This window comes from Schistocerca nitens, chromosome 1 (assembly GCF_023898315.1).
Source record: "Schistocerca nitens isolate TAMUIC-IGC-003100 chromosome 1, iqSchNite1.1, whole genome shotgun sequence".
NCBI lineage: Eukaryota > Metazoa > Arthropoda > Insecta > Orthoptera > Acrididae > Schistocerca > Schistocerca nitens.
In genome coordinates, this window is record NC_064614.1 from 1,178,788,133 (window position 1) to 1,178,811,935 (window position 23,803).

The 23,803-nt window shown below is 44.2% G+C and overlaps 1 protein-coding gene across 1 annotated transcript in view; it reads right to left on the bottom strand.

Moving 5' to 3' along the window:
• The window catches only part of LOC126233235 (sodium/potassium-transporting ATPase subunit alpha-like), a 174,557-nt gene that overhangs the window by 100,147 nt on the left and 50,607 nt on the right, over nt 1–23,803 (bottom strand). Inside the window, exons 3-4 of the mRNA XM_049942852.1 lie at nt 20,473–21,303; nt 7,484–7,819 (exon numbers count right to left, since the gene is read on the bottom strand). Of these exons, the coding sequence (XP_049798809.1) occupies nt 7,484–7,819; nt 20,473–21,303 (1,167 nt within the window). The remainder of the gene's footprint in view (nt 1–7,483; nt 7,820–20,472; nt 21,304–23,803) is intronic.

Here is a 23,803-nt window from a genome sequence, read left to right on the forward strand (position 1 = left end):
CACTTCGTCTGCTCAGAGCTGAAAGCGGCTATGGATGTGAAAGAAAGTGGCGACCTTGTCAAAGGACAGTTCTTCCTCCCTTATTCTGCATCGGATGCTGCGTTAACACAAATTCCCTAAGAACATTATACAAAGAGCGCGGCATAGAATGCAAACAATATAAAGTGGTCGTCCCATCACTATACTGTCACAACCATCTACATCATCATAGATGAGGAGCTATGACCATTCGTTCATCTTCGCTAATGTGAAACACACCTCCTCTACTGAGCAAGTGTTTATAGCTATTAAGGTACGCACTTTAGAGCTCACGTTTATTGGACATTTTTTCTGGTTGTTGCCCACACTACCACTGCTGAAAGTTACCAACCCTACACTCTACGCAACACAAGAACCGGTACATGTATTCAACTGTCAGAGGTATCAGAACGGTTTTCGTTTATAACTTTCGACTCGTTCGTTTCCGGTACAGGGATCCTTACTTCAAATTAATACATTTATCGTTCTCCATCATCCTAGAAAGTCTGTAACATCATCACGAAATCACCCCGTGTATACGTACATTTAAGACGCTCGCGCCTATAACTTTGACGCTCTGTAGTCTCGTTGTATGACGTTTCCGGACATGGGTTCCTGTTCAAAATACGGTGTACTCACTCCCCTCTACAAGGCCTAGAAGTCTGTAACGGAAATTTCCGACGACCCTCTATATGTTCATATAAGCCGGTGATATACCCTTCCTCCATGAAACTAGAGAAGACCTTGAAGCGATGTTAATTAAAATGGATAAAGTATGGTGAAAATATAATATGAAAATAAATAAGCGCAAACAAAGTGATGACATGTGATAACAAAGGGAAAGCCACAGTCCGTATTTTCGTCTAGTAACGAGCTTCTTGAGTTGACTCATTTACTTGACTCAAGTCAGATGAGTACGGATTGACGGAGCAAAGCAGAAGGCAGAAGTATAAAAGATCAAGTAAGATCTGCTTCCACCAACAAGAAGAAAATCTCAATTTCATATAACACCAATCTTGAAATCAGAAAAATGCTTCTCAGGCCTTATTTTTGGATAGTGATATTTAATAATGTGGACTGACATGGTTACAAACGAAGAGGTTCTTAAAAGAATGGATGACAAGGGGAGTCTGTGGAAATCAGTTGCCAAAAGAAGTGAGCAACGTACTGGCCGTCTAATGAGCCACGTGGGACTTCTGAACACAGCGATAGATGGGTATGATAATGGAGAGAGATCTAAAGGAAGACCACTACTGAGATAGACACAATTATGAAAGATGTGCTATGTAAGACCTACAGCGGAATTAAGAGCAAATTGGTGAGACGTGAAAAGTGGATATCTGTTGGCGAATCATTCCTCGGATAGAACACTACAGAAGAGAAGAACTCGGTAGGATTTTAGCAACGATGTATGTCAAAAGAAGAACAGAAAATAATGTAAATTTTTTGAAAACATTATCAGCGATCTTTTATTAATATGATAATTGAAAAACAGTCTTGATCGCAAATTTCTTTTAATCGGAGTGACCGGTTTCAATCCTTAAGGATCATCTTCAGACTATGAAATAACATACGTACAGATAGAGGGATCCTTACAGTATCGTATATACACTGAAATACAATTACAAACCACATATACCCAGAATGGCAAGGTGGACTTCCATGGAGCAAGCTGCACCGACCCACGACGCTAAACTGACTGCTAAATGGATAGGCAGGGAGTGGTCTTAAATAGCACTAGTCCCGCTCACCGTTCTGTGTATGACATCAGTGCTAACCAATCAGAAGTATAGTGAGTATTACTATCATAAAATGTATTACAATAGTCTAAGATTTGAAGAAAAGTTATAGTTAAAATACGTCGTTGGTTTGCTATGAAATATCTATTTGTCAGAATATAAAATATGGTCAATAATTAGCTTAAAATAAACTAGTCTAGGCTGCCTTCTGTTATCCGTTCCGTAAAATACGTGTTGTTGGCAAAGATATATGGAATAGCTGTCGAAGGTTGCTGTAGCGATAGAGAGAAGCTACTAGCAAAGATAATTTATATAGACGTTGAAGGTTGCCGTAGAAACGGCGTCCTCTATCGATGCGATATTCTGAAAAGTTGGCACAGAGCGCTGTAACGACAGCAAAGACGATTTATGTAGACGTTAAGGGATGCCGTAAAGACGGCGTCCTCTATCAATATGACACGTCAAAAATAAATAGAAAATATAGTAGTGAATATAATAGTCGTTAAAGATTATTCACAGTAATATGAATGAAGCGAAACATGGCGCGTTAGTTAACAAGCGATCTTGGGCAATGTGTAGGAAGGAAACACAGATACTGTTGGAATTGTGTGTCGGCGCAAAGTGCACTGTGTAAAATAGACCTCTTTGGCATTGTCTAACACTCTTTGTGTGCGCTAATTATTCTGTTGTGTTCGCTGTAAATTTTTTTGTTCTTGAATGTGCAAATATAGTTATTAGTAAAATGTCCTTTTTTTCTCCTTAATACTTATTCAGCTGCGCAAATTCCAATAGATACAAAGGGCAGCCTAAGGTTTTATACATATAGAGCTCCATTTCATCACGTGTTAAACACGAAATGGTTATAAATTCATATAGTAGATAATATTATGTAAAGTAATGAAGACGAGAAATAACCTATGCAACATTAAAGGATACAAAATCCTTTAAAAGGAGACTGTTAGTGAAAAAACAGTTTGTTAAGAACGAAAGGGGGCAGGGGGTTGGGAACAAAACATTAAGAATACTGACATAACAGCAGTGTTAAATATGAAGACACTATAACGTCATTAATCATACGAAAATGCTAATGATAAAATTACGAGTCAGCATTATTTGTTTAAAAAGAATGTAAACTAAAACATAGACTGGAGAAAAAACGAAAGAGCAGTCAAAATTATAACAAGTCTTCAAAAATATCAAAGAAATATTTTTCCCTTAAATCAAGCTGCTTGTTCAATAAAGCTGTCAAGTGCGTAAATTTATATTTCTTCTAGTTAATTTAATAAAGGTCCTTTAGGGGCAATGTGGAGAATTTTTAAATTATTTTGGATTGACCCTTCAGAGTGATCACAGTCTTTTAAATGTTGGCCCAATAAAGATTTACCTCGACTAGCACCTGAGGTGTGTTCTTTAAAACGTACGGCAAAATTACGACCTGTCTACCCAATATATTGTTTTTCACAATCATTACATAAGATTTTATAAACGCCAGAATTTTCATATTTGATGTCATTTAGACCAATGGTATCTCTGAGTCGATTCGATACTGTAAGGATCCCTCTATTTGTACGTATGTTATTTCAGAGTCTGAAGATGTTCCTTAAGGACAGAAACCGGTCACTCCGATTAAAAGAAATTTTCGATCAAGACTATTTTTCAACTATCATAGAAATTAATGTATATTTTTGTTGTGGATTAGTATGATATGAACGTAGAAGAATCGTTCAATTGGTGGTAACCTACTTCTGACGAGAAACGCTGAAGAGGTTTAGTTCATTGTCCAACTGTATCCGGCAGAGCTGTCTGGAGGTTCTTGTAGTGTCGTAGCTTCTGAACACTCCTGGTGCCTCGAAGATTTCTGGGGGCGCCGCGAGCGGCGCTTTGAAGATCGCCGCCAGTGAAGAACCTCAAAGCCGCAGACCAATGAAGATGACGCGGGCGGTGTACAAGAGGCGGCCAGCTGGGCGTCAGACTGCTAGTTCAAGACCATTTCTAGTTCCTAGTTGCTGCCGAACGTTACACCGAGTTGCTGATAGCTCCGCCGGTAAATATGCAATGTGCTTAGACGCACGCCCATGTCGGACCTCTGTTTATGGCTAGTCATTTCTGCCACAGATTGGCAACAGCGTATCTCCTTTCGCACTAGCTGAGTACGGTAGAAACCCACTATTCCGATCTCGGATGGTCCGACTGCCCTCACAGTCCGACCATCCATTTTCCGGTGTTTGTTTGGACATGCTATTGACTCATCGTCTGCGACACGGGTCAGTAGGCAGCTGACTGATGATTGGTGCGGTAGTTCGATCAGCTTTACTATGAAATAACTATTTCTAACTCGATCAATAACTGTTACTGTGCACACAGACTTTTTATAAAAATGTGACAGTGTTCTTCATACGTATTAAAGTGTCTAAAATTAAACATAAACATGAGACACTGTATTCAGCGGGGAAACGGAAAGTACTTTTAATGCTAGACAGAGACGAGTCTGCACACTGCAAGTGTGGTAGATGTTGGAGTAACAACTATTAAAGACTGGAGAAAAAATAGGAAAACTCTTGGAAGTCACACAATGACGACTGATAATAAGAACGAACTGAAAACATGCAAGACTTTCAATTACCACAAAAGGAAAATTCCAAACAATGCTTCGTGGGTGTGGTCTGAACAGAAGAGAAGAAAAAGAACTTGGTCATCCGGACTAATCATGACAGAAAAGTCACTGATTTGGACGAAAAATTAGATGGAGGCTATGAAAATGAAAAGTTTACTGCGAGTGAAAGGTGGCCATATCGGTGGATTAAAACGACATGACGTTCGAAATGTAATTCATTCCAACGAGAAGCTGTCTGCTTGGAAGGAATGTGCCAATGAATTTGTTTCAAAATTTGAAAACTTTATTATAGAGCTTAAGCTGTTCTCTGATCAAGTGCATAACATTCGTGAATCTGACTTAAACTACAAAATGCTCCCTGCAAGAACTTTAACTGCATACAGTGACTCTGTTGTGCGTCAATGCAGTCCTGTCATAAGCTACGTACAGTTGTTAAACTTTCACTCACAGTAACAATATTTTGCCTTACGATACAAATGTATTTTCGAGTTCGGGCACTACTGTACATTGCATTTTGGCGTAATATATTTTAGTGTGTCGACAATTTCCTTCCTGTGTTTTTACTTTATAACACAGTGCGACAGTGAAATTTACAGCAGAATAAAAATACGAGGTTGTTATGTAGTTCAGTGCCCTGACGATCATGGTGAAATCCATTGTTCGCTATCAAAAGCGTGAAATCTTATGGGACAACAGCTAAGGCCGTCAGTCCCTAAGCTTACACACTATTTAACCTAAATTATCCTAAGGACAAACACACACACCCATGCCCGAGGGAGGACTTGAACCTCCGCCGGGACCAGCCGCACAGTCCATGACTGCAGCGCCTCAGACCGCTCGGCTAATCGCACGCGAGGGTTCGCTACCACCTAAACTTTTTTCTCGGAACGCAATTTTATCTTCGCTCGACTGCGTTATTTATGTTGTCACTGCGCTTGTCACAATCTGTTATTTTAGGAAAGTTATTGCCTACGATTGTTGTTCAAGTTTTTCCAGTTCTTTTAGAGGCTGGTTGCATTGAAGCGACCCATCTAAGCCATTTGCCATTCCAGAGTTGTCGAGGGAACCTAGATTTCACAGTACAGACTACTAGTTTTGTTTGATGGAAGTAAAAGGAAACTCGAGTACACCAAACACACAGTTTTTTATCAAAATTTGGGAAGATGGTCACCAAATCTTTTGGCGGATTACTGCTGGGCAACTCATACAATAAGTTTCACCATCCATCCACAGACGGAAAATTTCCAGGGAAAGTTTCTAACTTGTAAGTAAATTTCAAGCTTTATTTAGCTTTCTCGATGTTATTTTCATTTTATTTTATATTTTGTAATACAACCGATTAATTTTATTACTTGACCGGTATATTAATCAACTACAGATTCCTCCTCTATTTTTACTGAATCGTTTCGGTGTTTCGCGATAGTGGTATATATGCCACATCTTTTCCGGAAAAACTAGTACATGATGGAACATTTCTGATTTCATCTCCGCTATCAGCGTATGTGATTTAGTAAAGAAGACGTACTTTCATCTCACGCCAAGACAGAGAGTTCAAATTTGGTGCACTGTGTAATCCGACTTGTTTTACATCCCGACCATGCTCCCGATCCATCTACATCTACATCTACATTTATACTCCGCAAGCCACCCAACGGTGTGTGGCGGAGGGCATTTTACGTGCCACTGTCATTACCTCCCTTTCCTGTTCCAGTCACGTATGGTTCGCGAGAAGAACGACTGCCAGGAAGCCTCCGTGCGCGCTCGAATTTCTCTAATTTTACATTCATGATCTTCTCGGGATGTATAAGTAGGGGGAAGCGATATATACGATGCCTCATACAGAAACGCACCCTCTCGAAACCTGGACAGCAAGCTGCACCGCGATGCAGAGCGCCTCTCCTGCAGAGTTTACCACTTGAGTTTGTTAAACACCTCCGTAACGCTATCACGCTTACCAAATAACCCTGTGACGAAACGCGCCTCTCTTCTTTGGATCTTCTCTACCTCCTCCGTCAACCCGACCTGGTACGGATCCCACACTGATGGGCAATACTCAAGTATAGGTCGAACGAGTGTTTTGTGAGCCACCTCCTTTGTTGATGGACTACATTTTCTAAGGACTCTGCCAATGAATCTCAGCCTGGCACCCGCCTTACCAACAATTAATTTCATATGATCCCATATGGAACGTGTGATGTGCGTACTGTAAGACCTTCGGTACACACACCATCAGATTATTTGACTTGTCGCTCTAACGAAGTAGGCGAGTGTCAGCAATATGTCTCGTGGTCTTATTGTGGCGTGTTTATCTTCTGCCGTTAGGTCAGACGATAGAAATGCCACTTGCACGCTTAGAGTAGCAGATTGACGGTGACCAACTTTAAACAGAACTTGATTAATTTTCACACTCATTTATTAAAATAATAAAAATCATAGACATTGCATAACTTGATTGTGGATGCTGTTTACGATTGACAATCTGAAGTTCCTTTGGTCTTATTCTCACATGTCTCTGATACTTGACAAAGTGTCTATTCATTTATCTTCATGGATATGTACAGGAATATGGCAATCTTATTAGGCGCAGACTGAAACTTGACTATAGACTGGTACAGACAAATACATACTAATGCAGACTGACTAATCGGAGGTCTGTACATTCGTTATAATACCTCGAGCGTTCAGGTATCACTGCGCGAATGTGATCCGCGAGGAGAAAAGGTTCTACGTTAGCAGCAATCTCATTGGCTGCGTTACATATTAATACGCGGATCGGCGGAAGCAGAATTTGGTCCATCTCTAATACAGCGCCATCTCGTAGTGTGGAGACGGACGAGCGCTGCACCTGCGCTGTTGTGCTTAGCGGGGCGCGCTCTAGTGGGAAAGTTGTGTACGCGCTGACTACACAGAACTATGTACACAACAGAACGGATCAGTGAGGTTCTACCATACATCTGCAATTTTTTTACCTAATCTTTTGCTTGCCTGTCCAGATTCGTACAGCGACGGACATCTCTGGCCACCTTCCACAAACTTATCATTAGCAATGAAGACATATCAGTGGAGTAGCTAAAACATAGCGGCCGCCGACTCGCATCGTAACGAATCTCACCTCGAGAACTCCGGGCCGCGGTGGATCGACGAGCGACATGAAGCCCACGAAGCGCATGCCCGTCTGCGGGAAGTTCTGCTTCTCGGCGTCGAAGACGTATCCGCGCTTGTAGGTGTCTGGGGGCAGCGCCAGGTCGCAGAAGCCGAGCACGCGCTCGCCCATGGCCATCATCTGGCCGTAGGCCTCCTGGCAGGCCAACCTCCACTTTTGGTCCATGGCGTGCTCCTCTTCCCCCATCATCACCCTGGTGCAGCGCTCCAGCAGCCGCTCCGGGGCGCCCTTCATCACCATCAGGTACTCCGAGGGCCCGTCCTCCTTCGTCCGGTGCACCGACACCTGCAAAGCCACATCGCGTTCATTATGTAAGCACGAATTTTCTTGAGACGGAGAAGCTTATGTCCAAGAAACATTACGGTTTTAGAAAGCACCGCTAGTGCATAACTCAGCTTGCCCCTTTCTCACATAATATACTGCGAACTATGGATGAAGGGCAAAAGGCACATTCTATATTTCTAGATTTCCGGAAAGCGATTGACACGGTGCCCCAGTGCAGGTACGAGTGTACAGAATAGGGTCCCAGATATGTGTGTAGCTCGAAGACTCCTTAAATAATACACTACTAGCCATTAAAATTGGTGCACCAAGAAGAAATACAGATGATAAATGGGTATTCATTGGACAAATATATTATACTAGAACTGACATGTGATTACATTTTCACGCAATTTGGGTGCATAGATCCTGAGAAATCAGTACCCAGAACAACCACCTCTGGCCGTAATAACGGTCTTCATACGCCTGGGCATTGACTCAAACAGAGCTTGGATGGCGTGTACAGGTACAGCTGCCCATGCAGCTTCAACACGATACCACAGTTCATAAAGAGTAGAGACTAGCGTATTGTGACGAGCCAGTTGCTCGCCCACGATTGACCAGACGTTTTCAATTGGTGAGAGAAATGGAGAAAGTGCTGGCGAGGGCAGCAGTCGAACATTTTCTGTCCCAGATAGGCACGTACAGGACCTGCAACATGCGGTCGTGCATTATCCTGCAGAAATGTAGGGTTTCGCAGGGATCGAATGAAGGGTAGAGTCACGCGTCGTGACACATCTGAAATATAACGTCCACTGTTCAAAGTGCCGTCAATGCGAACAAGAGGTGACCGACACGTGTAACCAATGGCACCCCATACCATCGCGCCGGGTGATACGCCAGTATGGCGATGAAGAATACACGCTTCCAATGTGCGTCCACCGCGATGTCGCCAAACACGGATGCGACCATCATGATGCTGTAAACAGAACCTGGATTCATCCGAAAAAATGACGTTGTGCCATTCGTGCACCCAGGTTCGTCGTTGAGTAAACCATCGCAGGTGCTCCTGCCTGTGATGCAGTGGCAAGGGTAACCGCAGCCATGACCTCCGAGCTGAATAGTCCGTGCTGCTGCAAACGTCATCGAACTGTTGGTGCAGATGGTTGTTGTCTTGCAAACGTCCGCACCTGTTGACTCAGGGATCGAGACGTGGCTGCACGATCCGTTACAGCCACGCGGATAAGATGATGCCTGTCATCTCGACTGCTAGTGATACGAGGCCGTTGTGATCCAGTACGGCGTTCCGTATTACCCTCCCGAACCCACCGATTCCATATTCTGCTAACAGTCATTGGATCTCGACCAACGCGAGCAGCAATGTCGCGATACGATAAACCGCAATCGCGATAGGCTACAATCCGACCTTTATCAAAGTCGGAAACGTGATGGTACGCATTTCTCCTCCTTACACGAGGCATCACAACAACGTTTCACCAGGCAACGCCGGTCAACTGGTGTTTGTGTACAAGATATCGGTTGGAAACTTTCCTCACGTCAGCACGTTGTAGGTGTCGCCACCGGCACCAACCTTGTGTGAATGCTCTGAAAAACTAATCATTTGCATATCACAGCATCTTCTTCCTGTCGGTTAAATTTCGCGTCTGTAGCACGTCATCTTCGTGGTGCAGCAATTTTAATGGGCAGTAGTGTAGAACCTAGTATGTTCTCTACGGTGAGTGTTCATCAGACACGAGGGTGTCGCCAGGAAGTGTGATGGGGAAGTATGAGAGGATCGCTGTTGTTCTCTGTATATACAAATGATTTGGCGACAGGGTGGGCAGCAATCTGCTGTCGTTTGCTGATAATGTTGTGGGGCACGGGGTGATTGTTGAATGATATAAAGATGACTTAGACAAAATTTGTAGTTGCGTTAAAAAATGGCAGTTAGCTCTAGATGTAGAAAAATGTAGGTTAATGCAGATGAGTAGGAAAAACAAACTCGTAACGTTCGGACGCAGCGTTAGTAGTGTCCTGCCTGATACAGTTTAAATATCTGGGCGTAATGTTGCAAAGCAGTATGAAATAGAACGAGCATGTGAGAACAGATGAAGCGAAGGCGAGTGCTTGACTTCTGTTTATTGGGAGAATTTTAGGAAATTGCGGTTCATTTGTAAAGGTGACCGCACAAACGACACTTGTGAGAGCTGTTACTGAGTAGTGTTCGAGTGTTTGGGATCCCCGCCAGGTCGGATTAAAGGAATACATCGAATCAGTACAGAGGCGGGTGCTAGATTTGTTACCGGTAGCTTCGAATAATTCGGAAGTGTTCCGGAGATGCTTCGGGAAGTCAAATGGGAATCCGTCGAAGGAAAGCGACGTTCTTTTCGAGGAACACTCCTGAGAAAATTTAGAGAACCGGCATTTGGAGCTGAGTGCAAAATGATTCTACTGCCGCCAACATACATTTCGTCCAAGGACCGCGAAGATAAGATACTTGCTCAGACGTGGGCATATACACACTAGTTTTTCCCTCTCTCTACTTACGAGTGGAAAACGACTTTTAGTGGTACCGGGTACCCTCCGCTTGCGGAGTATGTGCAGACGTAGATGCGCACTTGGAGAATGTCAGGCAATTGGTAATATTTTTTCTCTTGTTGTGAATCACATTCTGTTACCTAGTGTTCCAAAATAAGCCGCATATTCTCATATTAATACAGCCATCATACATACGATATTTAGCTACAGTACAACTGCCCCATCATCACCTATGTAGTTCTTTCATGGAACTGCCCCTCTCAAATTTTACCACTTATTCGAAACCGTAGATCATATTGCATTCAGCATAGCCTTCTATATGTGACATCCTCCCACACTTGCATTCTGCACCAAATTTCCTACATCTTTTCAAACACCTCAAGTAATTTCGTCTGTCCTATTTTCCCAGCAAAATGGAAACCTCCTACCTCCTGTACAATCCTACCTTTAGAACTCTGACCTAATACGCACCTGTGTCACAACGTTGCAGTGCTCCTTAAATGTCATGAATTTTTCCCTTTCCAGGGTAATTTCGACGTCCTTCCCCTCCAAGAGAAGACATTCTCGAGGCCTATTCATATACCATTCTACCTACTTCTTACTATTCACACCCTGTCTCTGGACCCCCTCTAAAACTCATTACAAGTTCATTTGCATATCACTTCTTTTCTAATCCCTTCTGCGTCAAGATCAGTTACTGAGAAACCACAGTACCCTAATCCTTACGGGATTCAGGACTACGCACATTAAAAACATCTCATCAAGTTCGTCTATGCACGGGGAAGTCAGCGCTCGTGCAGTCGCACGTCGCACCGGCATTCCATACACTACTGTTTGGTTGGCACTTAGGCGTACCCTCCGATGCTATCCGTACAAAATCCATAGGCATCATGAACTGTTACCTGGCGATTTAGTGAAGCGGAGGGCATTTGCGGTGTGGGCGTTTCAAAAGATGGCGGAAGGTGTCGATTGGTTGAGTAACGTGTTGTGGACCGACGAAGCTCATTTCACGCTCCGAGGGTCTGTCAACGACCACAACTGCAGAATTTGGGCTACCGAAAATCCTAGAACTGTTGTGGAAACTCCATTGCACGACGAGAAAGTCACGGTATGGATTGGATTTACCACAACTACCGTTACAGGGCCTTTTTTCTTCGAAGAAATGCGTGATTCTGGTTTTGTAACTGCTACCGTGACGTCTGAGAGGTAAGCCGATATGTTACAGAATCGCATCATCCCCAGCCTGGCTGATAAACACCTGCTGGAACATACAATGTTCATGCAGGATGGCGCTCCACCCCATATTGCTAGACGCGTGAAAGATCTCTTGCGCGCGTCGTTTGGTGATGATCGTGTGCTCAGCCGCCACTTTCGTCATGCTTGGCCTCCCAGGTCCTTGAAGTCGCAAGTGTATCGTGATCGACCGACATCTCTAGGGATGCTGAAAGACAACATCTGACGCCAATGCCTCACCATAACTCTGGACGTGCTTTACAGCGCTGTTATTCCTCGACTACAGCTGTTGTTGAGGATTGATGGTGGACATATTGAGCATTTCCTGTAAAGAACATCATCTTTGCTTTGTCTTTCTTTGTTATGCTAATTATTGCTGTTCTGATCAGACGAAGCGCCATCTGTCGGACATTTTTTGAACTTTTGTATTTTTTTGGTTCTAATAAAACCCTATTTCATTTCAAGCATGTGTGGCAATTTGTACCCTCTCTATCTACATTATTCCGTGATATATTCAGTTTTCTAATTTATACTGACTTTTTGATCACCGGGTATTTTAGTTTATTCAAAGGTTGAATAGCAACAACATGACCGCTGTTGTTCCAGTTCCTTCCGTGGAACGGAAATAACAGATAGATAAAAACAAAATCAAATTAATGTTGCTGTAAAACGAAGTGAGGTGGCTCAGTGATGAAGATACTAGACTCACATCCTGTAGAACTGCCATTAACAGGTTTCTCCTTAGTTTTTACTTTAAGTTCTTTTGTAGTTTACCTTTATTATTTCTTCTGGAAGTAAACACGTCATTGTAAGATGGGTAGAGTAACTAATTATTAAAACATGGGAGCAGTGTCTGACATGGGCAAAGACCGACAGCATCATTCGGCGACGAATGACCGAATAAGTTGTAACATATCTTGTCGGGAATGATCACAACATACATTAAAACAATTGACCATTGATCAGAATTGCTGATTGCTATAGAGAAAGCACAAATTAATGACTGAATTCAATATTCGTTTCGGCACTGTGTTTCCTCACAACGATTCGCTGTCCCCTCCTGATTTCTGTGGCAAAAACTCTTGTAAATTATCCAATTTGGAGGAGGTAAAATTTAAAAATAATCGCAAGAATTCTTAACAGATATCATATTTAATTACTCTAAAACGAGAAAACAAAATTATTATCACTCATCTTATACAGCATGTCTGTTCGCTAAGGCAGAGCACGAGAGAATGCCAAAGGAAGAGAGAGTGGGGTCGTACTCTTAAGCCAAAAGAAGAAAAAAATTTCCGTACTCTAGTCTGTTTGAGAAAAGGGCCATTTCAATATTCCTAATCATCGATAAATCTCCGTTACGGTGTCACAGAATACGTTTATTATTATAGACAGAGACCAGTACAGAAAAAAACATGCACAGGAGACTTGCTCTTTACAAACATTAACGAAAATCTTGTTGAAGATTAAAGAAAATATATGGTTTCTCCAATAAGTAACAGCCAGCAGACGACACCAGTCGTCTAGTCGGTCAACTCCACCAGATCAGCTTACGATTCTAAGTCCACTGTCATGGTGACAACGGGGAGTCCTCCCTCTGGGGCCACAGCAGCTCCGACCTTCTGCCTTCGAAAACAGCGGTTCGCATCCAGGGCAGTACTGCAGCCTTCCCTCCACACCACAGCGAGCTCCTAACCCAGTAGCCGTGGCTGCCTACGGGGATTTAGCGGACACACGTACGCTAGCACCACCCACTCGGGACCGCATAATGCTGACTCGTGCACTTGCTGCTGAGTGAGGTGAATAGCCGCGCGGGATTAGCCGAGCGGTCTCAGGCGCTGCAGTCATGGACTGTGCGGCTGGTCCTGGCGGAGGTTCTAGTCCTCCCTCGGGCATGGGTGTGTGTCTGTCCTTAGGATAATTTAGGTTAAGTGGTGTGTAAGCTTAAGGACTGAGGACCTTAGCAGTTAAGTCCCATAAGATTTCACATCTGAGGTGAACAGTGTCAGCAAAGCAGGACGTGGACGTCTGACGGACATCACAACGCGCGGCCTTCCGACGTCACCACATGGCCCGTGGACCATGCGCCTGCAGAGGGCGAATTCACAGCACTCCTACGTTGTAGTCCAAGGCGAATAAAATACGTTGCATCTTGCAGCTGTGTCTCCCTAGACACCCCCAACCAGCACGTCCGCCTTCAAAATCTGCCACTCCAGCACATCTGCAACGTAGTGGCCCCTTTCAACCCTGGGTTGCTGTACCACTCTGAGCAAGACTGTTGCCTCTTGTAATAGCTGCACGTCTACAATGGGAAAATTTAACTCATTTGTCTAAGACAATTAGAAACTATAGTGGATACATTCGCTCTCCCTCTCCCATCACACGCTGTGTATTACTGTGACTGAGACAAAATATAACTTACTTACCAAGTTGCGTGTGGCCTCATATAAAAAAGCAAAAAATGGATGTTGGACTTATGCATAAATTATATTCTGAACAAATGAGAAACCTAAGCTACTAGTGCCCATGTGGTGTGGAGAAACAGACCATTAGGCGTATGATGCAAAGTGAAATATGACGAAACTGGAATGTCTACATTAGCCGCAATCGAACATTGACATAAATTCAACGACAATAAGTGAGAATTGATGCCGCGCCGGGACTCGAACCAGCATTTCCTGCTTTACACGAGCGGTCACCTTCACGGTTTTTTTTTTTCATTATTGTTCGTTCTGTTTGATCGTAGCGGACGTCACATGAGATATCCGTTGAAATTCGTTGTTGATCCCTTCTCTCAGTTGTTTTATTACAGAGACTAGCCTGCTCTCCGACCGAACACGCTGAACTACCGTGCCGGCTATCGTTTCAGCTATCTAAGCATGCTTTCCGTCCAACCCAAATTCCTAACTTGCCACACACTACATACGTAGTGTCCCCATCCATTACTCGCATTACTCGGTCATGGACTGTGCGGCTGGTCCCGGCGGAGGTTCGAGTCCTCCCTCGGGCATGGGTGTGTGTTTGTCCTTAGGATAAGTAGTGTGCAAGCTTAGGGACTGATGAACTTAGCAGTTAAGTCCCATAAGATTTCACACACATTTTGAGCATTGCTCGAAGCCTCACACTGATTCCTGCAAGAGGTCGGACGAGGGGTGCGTCTGTACTGAATGAAAATCAGATGTCGTCAAGGCACATATCAAGTGCGGTGTCTATTTTTTTCGGACAGTCCCGAAAGAACAGGTACCACACATATAAAGTGAAATGAAATGGCCTGTCTCGCAGAGTCTTTAAAAAAATTTATGTTCATACATGTTGTGGAATAATGATCTTGAAATATCGGACTGTTATAATTCAGTATGGTTTCTTGGCGATGGAAATTCTCCCAAGGAGTTTTTTTTTCACTTCCAACACTTAAGAAAGCAGTGACTTCAAATGTGACCGAGCTTTCCTGTAAAATTAATCAAAAATGGTTCAAATGGCTCTAAGGACTATTGGACTTAACATCTGAGGACATCAGTCCCGTAGACGTAGAACTACTTAAACCTAACTAACCTAAGGACATCACACACATCCATTCCCGATCCAGGATTCGAACCTGCGACCGTAGCAGCAGCGCGGTTGCGGACTGAGGCGCCTAGAACCGCTCGGTCACATCGTCCGGCTAAAATTAATCGGTCGAGGTTTACCTGAAAACAACGGTAAAGTGCAAAATGCACCGTGAATGTACGGTGATTAAAGACATGTTAAATAGAAGGCACTGATGTACCATAATTAAGCGTCGGCTATATTTTACACCAATAATTAACTATGAAAAGGTATTGCGCAAAGATAAGTGTTGTTGTGGCGTAACAAGACAGCCACGCCACTCGGAAGTAGCCGAAAGGCACGCGCTAAGCTCACGCAGATGGGCGTGTGGTCTGAAACAGGATACGTAATGAATGCTATAAAGAAAAGTACGTAGCTGCTGGAATACTTAACTTTAATCCATCATTGTTGTACATCGCTCTTGACGATACAAGTGAGACTCTGTAGATCATGCAATGTAATACTAAAGGCGCCTTGCTAGGTCGTAGCCATTGACTTAGCTGAAGGCTATTCTAACTATCTGCTCTGCAAATGAGCGAGGCTTCGTCAGTGTGCATCGCTAACTAAGTCGTCCGTACAACTGGGGCGAGTGCTAGTAAGTCTCTCGAGACCTGCCGTGTGGTGGCGCTCGGTCTGCGATCACTGTCAGTGGCGACACGCGGGTCCGACATGTACTAATGGACCGCGGCCGATTTAAAGCTACCACCTAGCAAGTGTGGTGTCTGGCGGTGACACCACAAGTGTCATATACGTTAAAGGTTGAGCAAAACCAAATACGCACACGAATTCATATTGTTGGATCATATTAAAATGAATCTGACTCATTTTGTGGAAGAGAATTGGATTCAATTCCACACGTCTTGTAACGTTCACAGTTGTCTCAATGAAGAATGCTGGTTCAAACCAAGCATGGTTCACATAATATGCTAACCTGAACGTAGGCTCACCAGACAAGATATTAGTCACCTGCTTAAAAGAACATAATTACTGTTCAGCGCGCCCTCGAATATAAGAACTTAAGTTTTTCCAATTCAACACTCCGAGGAAGGCTACATCTACATCTACGTGATTACTCTGCTATTCACAATAAAGTGCCTGGCAGAGGGTTCAATGAACCACCTTCAAGCTGTCTCTCTACCGTTCCACTCTCAAACGGCACGCAGGAAAAACGAGCACTTAAGTTTTACTGTGCGAGCCCTGATTTCTCTTATTTCATCGTGATGATCATTTCTCCCTATGTAGGTGGGTGCCAACAGAATGTTTTCGCAATCGGAGGAGAACACTGGCGATTGAAATTTCCTGAGAAGATCCCGTCGCAACGAAAACCGCCTTTCTTTCAATGATTGCCACTCCAATACACGTATCATGTCTGTGACACTATCTCCCCTATTTCACGATAATACAAAATGAGCTGCCCTTCTTTGTACTTTTTCAGTGTCATCCGTCAGTCCCACCTGATGCGGGTCCCACACCGCACAGCAATATTCCAGAATAGGGCGGACAAGCGTGGTGTAAGCTGTCTCTTTGGTAAGTGTTCTGCCAATGAATCGCAGTCTTTGGTTTGCTCTACACACAATATTATCTATGTGATCGTTCCAATTTAGGTTGTTTGTAATTGTAACCCCTTAGTATTTAATTGAATTTACAGCCTTCAGATTTGTGTGACTTATCGCGTAATCGAAATTTAGCTGATTTCTTGTAGTGCTCATGTGAATAACTTCACACTTTTCCTTATTCAGGGTCACCTGCCACTTTTCCGCACCATACAGATATCTTATCTAAATCATTTTGCAAGTCGTTTTGATCATCTGATGACTTTACATGACGGTAAATTTCAGCATCATCTGCAAACAATCGAAGACGGCTACACAGAGTGTCTCCTATGTCGTTAGTATAGATCAGGAACAATAGAGGGCCTATAACACTTTCTTGGAGAACCCCGGATATTACTTATGTTTTACTCGATGACTTTCCGTCTATTACTATGAACTGTGATCTTTCTGACAGGAAAACACGAATCCAGTCGTACAACTGAGGCGATACTCCTTAGGTACGCAGTTTGGTTAGAAGAAGCTTGTGAGGAACGGTGTCGAAAGCCTTCTGGAAATCTAAAAATCAATTGGACATCCCCTGTCGATAGCACTGATTACTTCTTGAGTATCAAGAGCTATTTGTGTTTCACAAGAACGATATTTTCTGAAACCATGATGACTATGTGGCAATAAATAGTTTTCTTCGAGGTACTTCATAATGTTCGAATACAGTATATTTTCCAAAACCCTACTGTAAATCGATGATATAGGCCGGTAATTCAGCGGATTACTCCTACTTCCCTTTTTGGATATTGGTGTGACTTGAGCAATTTTCTAGTCTTTAGGTACAGATCTTCCTGTGAGCGAGTGGTTGTATATAGTTGCTAAATATGGAGCTATTGTATCAGCATACTCTTATAGGAATATGACTGAAATACAATCTGGACCGGAGGTCTTGCCTGTATTAAGTGATGTAAGCTGCCTCGTTACTCCGAGGATATATACTTCTATCTCAAGGCTATTTGCAACAGAGTCCAAAACGTTGGAAAATTTGACATGCTGACTATAGGGCCACATACCTTGAAGAATTTTGTTGACAGAGAGTGCGACCATATTGTGGGTTGGTAGTTTTTCAGGTTGGCATGGGCTGCGTGGTAGTTTGTTATACTTATCGTCATGCCACCTGAACAGTCCTTTCATACGCAATGAATGTTGCTTACTGAATATGCGGTCGCCATTAACTATTATTATTCACGGTCCAGCTAGTCTGAGCCCTGAATCCGTGGGCTTTCTTCCTCGAAGTTGGCACAGACTTTGCCTCCCAACAGGCTGCAGATGAAGCTGCTGAAAATTAACTTTTCGTTCTCACTCACTCGACCACATAAATAAAACTACGAGTCAATACGTGAAAAATGAGGACAGCTACCAACTTGTATAATGTGTCTCCGTACTATGGATATATATTGAACTCGATAATTTACAATTTCAGTACATGTATTATCTTTGACATTTCGCGTTCTTAGATTTCACGGAGCTTTTTCTTCCGCACCGCCCGCTCCATGGAATTTCTATCTCCACCTTAGAAGACAGGATCGTCTGACTGCTACCCATTTCGATACAGTCACTGGATCGTTAGCTCTAGTATGAGAACGTACGATTTAAAGCACTTCTCAGCAGTTGCTGCCTCTGGAACACGGGATCCCGGGTTCGTTTCCCGGGCGGCCTGGGGACTCGGTATTTGTGTTGTCCTCATCATCTCATCATCATTCGGGAAGTGCCGAGACTAGAAATGGAAAGATTTGGAACTTGTACGACCGCTGATGACCACGATATTGAGCGTCCCACAAACCAACATCATCATCCTCATCCAAACAGTTGGGTGGTCACCACTTATCGTCTGCTCTATCACGAACATCTTTTCTCTGGCATATGTATTTAAGGATATGATAGCTCTGATTCGAGGAGTGGCATGTATCACCACAGGTTTACATACAGGGTGTAAATTTTAAGTTGACAAACCAGAATAACGCGAAAAATAAGCTCCACACGAAAAAATGTGTAGAATCCGAAGTTGATTATTTTCGAGGTTATAATCTACTGGTGTTAAAATAAGCCTGCCACCCCAGCCCCCTGGAGTGGGAGGCAACTTTAAAATTTCAAGTGGGAAACCCCATATTTTATTGCAGAATCATATTCTAGATAAAAAACTACGTACATTTTGTCTTAATCATTTGTTTTCATTCTTGGTAGTTGGCGCTCTAATTCAAGAAAATCCATGTTCTCATTTTTGCTTGGAAAATGGTTACGGACAAATAAAAAATACTTATTTACACTATTGGCCATTAAAATTGGTACACCACGAAGATGACGTGCTACAGACGCGAAATTTAACCGACAGGAAGAAGATGCTGTGATATGCAAATGATTAGCTTTTCAGAGCATTCACACAAGGTTGGCGCCGGTGGCGACACCTGCAACGTGCTGACATGAGGAAAGTTTCCAACCGATTTCTCATACACAAACAGCAGTTGACCGGCGTTGCCTGGCGAAACGTTGTTGTGATGCATCGTGTAAGGAGGAGAAATGCTTACCATCACGTTTCCGACTTTGATAAAGGTCGCATTGTAGCCTATCGTGATTGCGGTTTATCGTATTGCGACATTACAGCATCATGATGGTCGCATCCGTGTTTGGCGACATCGCGGTGAACGCACATTGGAAGCGTGTATTCCTCAACGCCATACTGGCTTATCACCCGGCGTAATGGTATGGGGTGCCATTGGTTACAGTCTCGGTCACCTCTTGTTCGCATTGATGACACTTTGAACAGTGGACGTTACATTTCAGATGTGTTAGGACCCATGGCTCTACCTTTCATTCGATCCCTGCGAACGCCTACATTTCAGCAGGATAATGCACGACCGCATGTTGCAGGTCCTATACGGGCCTTTCTGAATACAGAAAATGTTCGAGTGCTGCCCTGGCCAGCACATTCTCCAGATCTCTCTCCAACTGAAAACGTCTGGTCAATGGTGGCCGAGCAACTGGCTCGTCACAATACGCCAGTCACTACTGTTGATGAACTGTACTATCGTGCTGAAGCTGCATGGGCAACTGTACCTGTACACGCCATCCGAGCTCTGTTTCACTCAATGCCCAGGCGTATCAAGGCCGTTATTACGGCCAGAGGTGGTTGTTCCGGGTACTGATTTCTCGGGATTTATGCACCCAAATTGCGTGAAAATGTAATCACATGTCAGTTCTAGTATAATATATTTGTCCAATGAATACCCGTTTATCATCTGCATTTCTTCTTGGTGTAGCAATTTTAATGGCCAGTAGTGTACTATGCTAAAACTCTCCCTCTCTCCCCATAGGGTGGGGTTTGAGAGAGAGAGGACCCAAACAAAACTTATTCCAATCTGCGGAAAAAATTAGTATTTGGGTCAACGTCTGTAAATCTCTAATTCCTCTCTCTCAGACCGCACCCTATGGGGAGAGAGGGAGAGTTTTAGTTTTAGCGAATCAAAATTTACGAAGTAAATAAGTATTTTTTATTTATCCGTAAACATTTTCCACGCAGAAATGAGAACATTGTTTTTCTTGAATTACAGCGCCAACTACCAAGAATCAAAACAAATGTTTAAGACAAAACGAGCATAGTTTTTTATGTAGAATCTGATTCTGCAAATAATAAACTGTGGATTCTTCACATTTTTTTCGAGTTATTCTGGTCTGTCAACTTAAAATTTACACCCTGTATATAGAAAATGAGACGTTGTGGTCGAGTACCTGGTACTTCGTGTCTGACGAGAAGGGTATCTCGAAGACCTTCTGATGCTGTTGGCGGTACTCTTCGACGCCGCCGAGGGCTGCCTCGAGGAACTTGAGGATGGCGGTCTCCGAGGCATCGCCGAAGACGCGGCGGGCGTACACGGGCAGGTCCAGCTGCTCCGCGTCGAACTCCGCGCGGCTGCACAGCATGGCGACGCGCGCCAGCGCGAGGAACTGCTCGTCGGCGACGTCGAGGTTGTCGAAGCGCGGCTCGGCGCTCGTGTCCACGGCCATCACCTCGCCCTCGAACCACACGTGCGACACCGTCATGCGGTTCTGCGTGAGCGTGCCCGTCTTGTCGGAGCAGATGACGGACGTCGAGCCCAGCGTCTCGACCGCCTCCAGGTGCTTGACGAGGCAGTTCTTGCGCGCCATGCGCTGCGCCGACAGCGTCAGGCAGACCGTGACGGTGACGAGCAGGCCCTCGGGCACGTTGGCCACGATGATGCCGATCAGGATGACGACGGCGTCCAGCCAGTGGTAGCCCATGCTGAGCGACAGCGCGCCGATGACGAAGCCGGCGGCGATGGCGACCCACGTGATGAGCCGCACGAAGTGCTTGATCTCGCGCGCGATCGGCGTCTCGGCCGACTTCAGCCCCGACGTCAGTTCGGCGATGCGGCCCATGGCGCTGGAGTCGCCGCAGCTGACGACGACGCCGCGTCCCGTGCCCGACACCACCAGCGTCGAGTAGAAGGCCATGTTGTGCGTGTTGAACGGCACGTCGCTCGTCGGCTCCGTCGTGCGCGGCTGCGGCTCCGACTCTCCCGTCAGCGACGAGTTGTCTACCTGCACAAGAGCAAAACTTTTCTGAAATTCATATCCCACTAACCCTCTCTGCCCGAAGTTCTGCATAAAATCATTAAATCTAACAAAGTCATCTGTTCGAGCTGAAACGATTTTCCTGTGGTATTGATCCCTGCAAAAAGGTGGTGAGCCAGATCCTGGTCGATCATCAACGATCGGCTTGTCATCTTTGGCGCGTCCCCGTGCATGAGCATCTTTGCGTTTTCGGCAGGGGCGCGCGGGACGGCGAGAGGCAGTCGGTTTGGGGCGGCCGGTGAGACTGGGGAGTTGTGGCTCGGGCGTAAGAACATGTGTGGTGTCTGTTACGCTGGGGCTGTTTGCTAACCGTGAAACTCCTGCGGCAGTTACTGGTTGCCTGGAAGGCATATCATATAAACTGTGCCAAGCCTCGCACTGAGAGCGGAGTCCGGAGTTGGTGTTGGCCTAGATGTTTGTACAAATTGAGGTGCCTGTGCGAGAAGCACGGCGTGGGCCTGTTGGTTGCTTCGTCCTTCTGGCAGCCACCGCAACCTGTCAGGAAGATCGCAGTTCGTAGTAATAGACGGAAAATCATCGAGTAAAACTGAAGTGATATCAGGTGTTCCCCAGGCAAGCGTCCTAGGACCTCTGCTGTTCCTGATCTATATAAATGACCTGGGTGACAATCTGAGCAGTTCTCTTAGGTTGTTCGCCGATGATGCTGTAATTTACCGTCTAGTAAGGTCATTCGAAGACCAGTATCAGTTGCAAAGCGATTTAGAAAAGATTGCAGTATGGTGTGGCAGGTGGCAGTTGACGCTAAATAACGAAAAGTGTGAGGTGATCCACATGAGTTCCAAAAGAAATCCGTTGGAATTCGATTACTCGATAAATAGTACAATTCTCAAGGCTGTCAATTCAACTAAGTACCTGGGTGTTAAAATTACGAACAACTTCAGTTGGAAAGACCACATAGACAATATTGTGGGGAAGGCGAGCCAAAGGTTGCGTTTCATTGGCAGGACACTTAGAAGATGCAACAAGTCCACTAAAGAGACAGCTTACACTACACTCGTTCGTCCTCTGTTAGAATATTGCTGCGCGGTGTGCGATCCTTACCAGGTGGGACTGACGGAGGACATCGAAAAGGTGCAAAAAAGGGCAGCTCGTTTTGTATTATCACGTAATAGGGGAGAGAGTGTGGCAGATATGATACGCGAGTTGGGATGGAAGTCATTAAAGCAAAAACGTTTTTCGTCGCGGCGAGATCTATTTACGAAATTTCAGTCACCAACTTTCTCTACTGAATGCGAAAATATTTTGCTGAGCTCAAGCTACATAGGTAGGAATGATCATCAAAATAAAATAAGAGAAATCAGAGCTCGAACAGAAAGGTTTAGGTGTTCGTTTTTCCCGCGCGCTGTTCGGGAGTGGTATGGTAGAGAGATAGTATGATTGTGGTTCGATGAACCCTCTGCCAAGCACTTAAATGTGAACTGCAGAGTAATCATGTAGATGTAGATGTAGATGTTCGGCCGGAATGTATACAGTTTGTGGTGAGCATAGTGTGAACAAGTTCTCGTAGGATGTGCTCCCAGCCTGACTTTTAGCCTGTGTTATTTGTGGGTGCCGACCACTTGTCTGTTACTGCTTCCGGGTGTCCTATAAGATTTCACAGCAAAACTGTGTTTTTGTGGCATTCTGTGTTTCTGGCTCAGCCTCCGCCAAGAAAGGGCAAAGATTTGGAATTCCTTAATGCTGTAATTTAAACATATAAAAAATTATTCTTTCAGAATAAACGCCTGTTTCTTTGGGACACTGCAGTTCAAACAGGAGTGGCGTAATGTTAATCGTCAAATTAAGTGTATTTAATGTCTTGCAGTTTTCTGGGGCACGCAGCTGTGTTATTGAAGTCACTTTGAAGTGTTCTGTCGGGTGAATGACTGCTCCCCACTTCAGTATGTTCTTTTGAGTAGTATTATAAGGTTTTCTGGATATTTGTCAGTGGGGTGTATTGATCAAATTTTGTTTTTCTCTTTCTTTCTAATTACGATGAATTGTTTAGTTTACCTGGTTATTGGCTTAACTCGCGCTTCACGCACTAAATTAGCTGATATTGAAATTATTTTTTTTATTTTTTATTCCTGTTTAATGTCAGACGGATTCAAATGTAACTTCATTTATGTTATTTGAAATAAATGTGTTGGATTGACCTTAATGAATTATGTGCAATCGAAGTAAGGGACCCAGTCCTTCATTAGTGCTTAACAGTGGCGTGTGGTTCGGGTTGTGAGCACCGTGCACGGACCAGGTGGGAATTTAAGGAGATGGGACCTGGATAAACTGACTAAACCAGAGGTTGTACAGAGTTTCAGGGAGAGCATAAGGGAACAATTGACAGGAATGGGGGAAAGAAATACAGTAGAAGAAGAATGGGTAGCTTTGAGGGATGAAGTAGTGAAGGCAGCAGAGGATCAAGCAGGTAAAAAGACGAGGGCTGGTAGCAATCCTTGGGTAACATAAG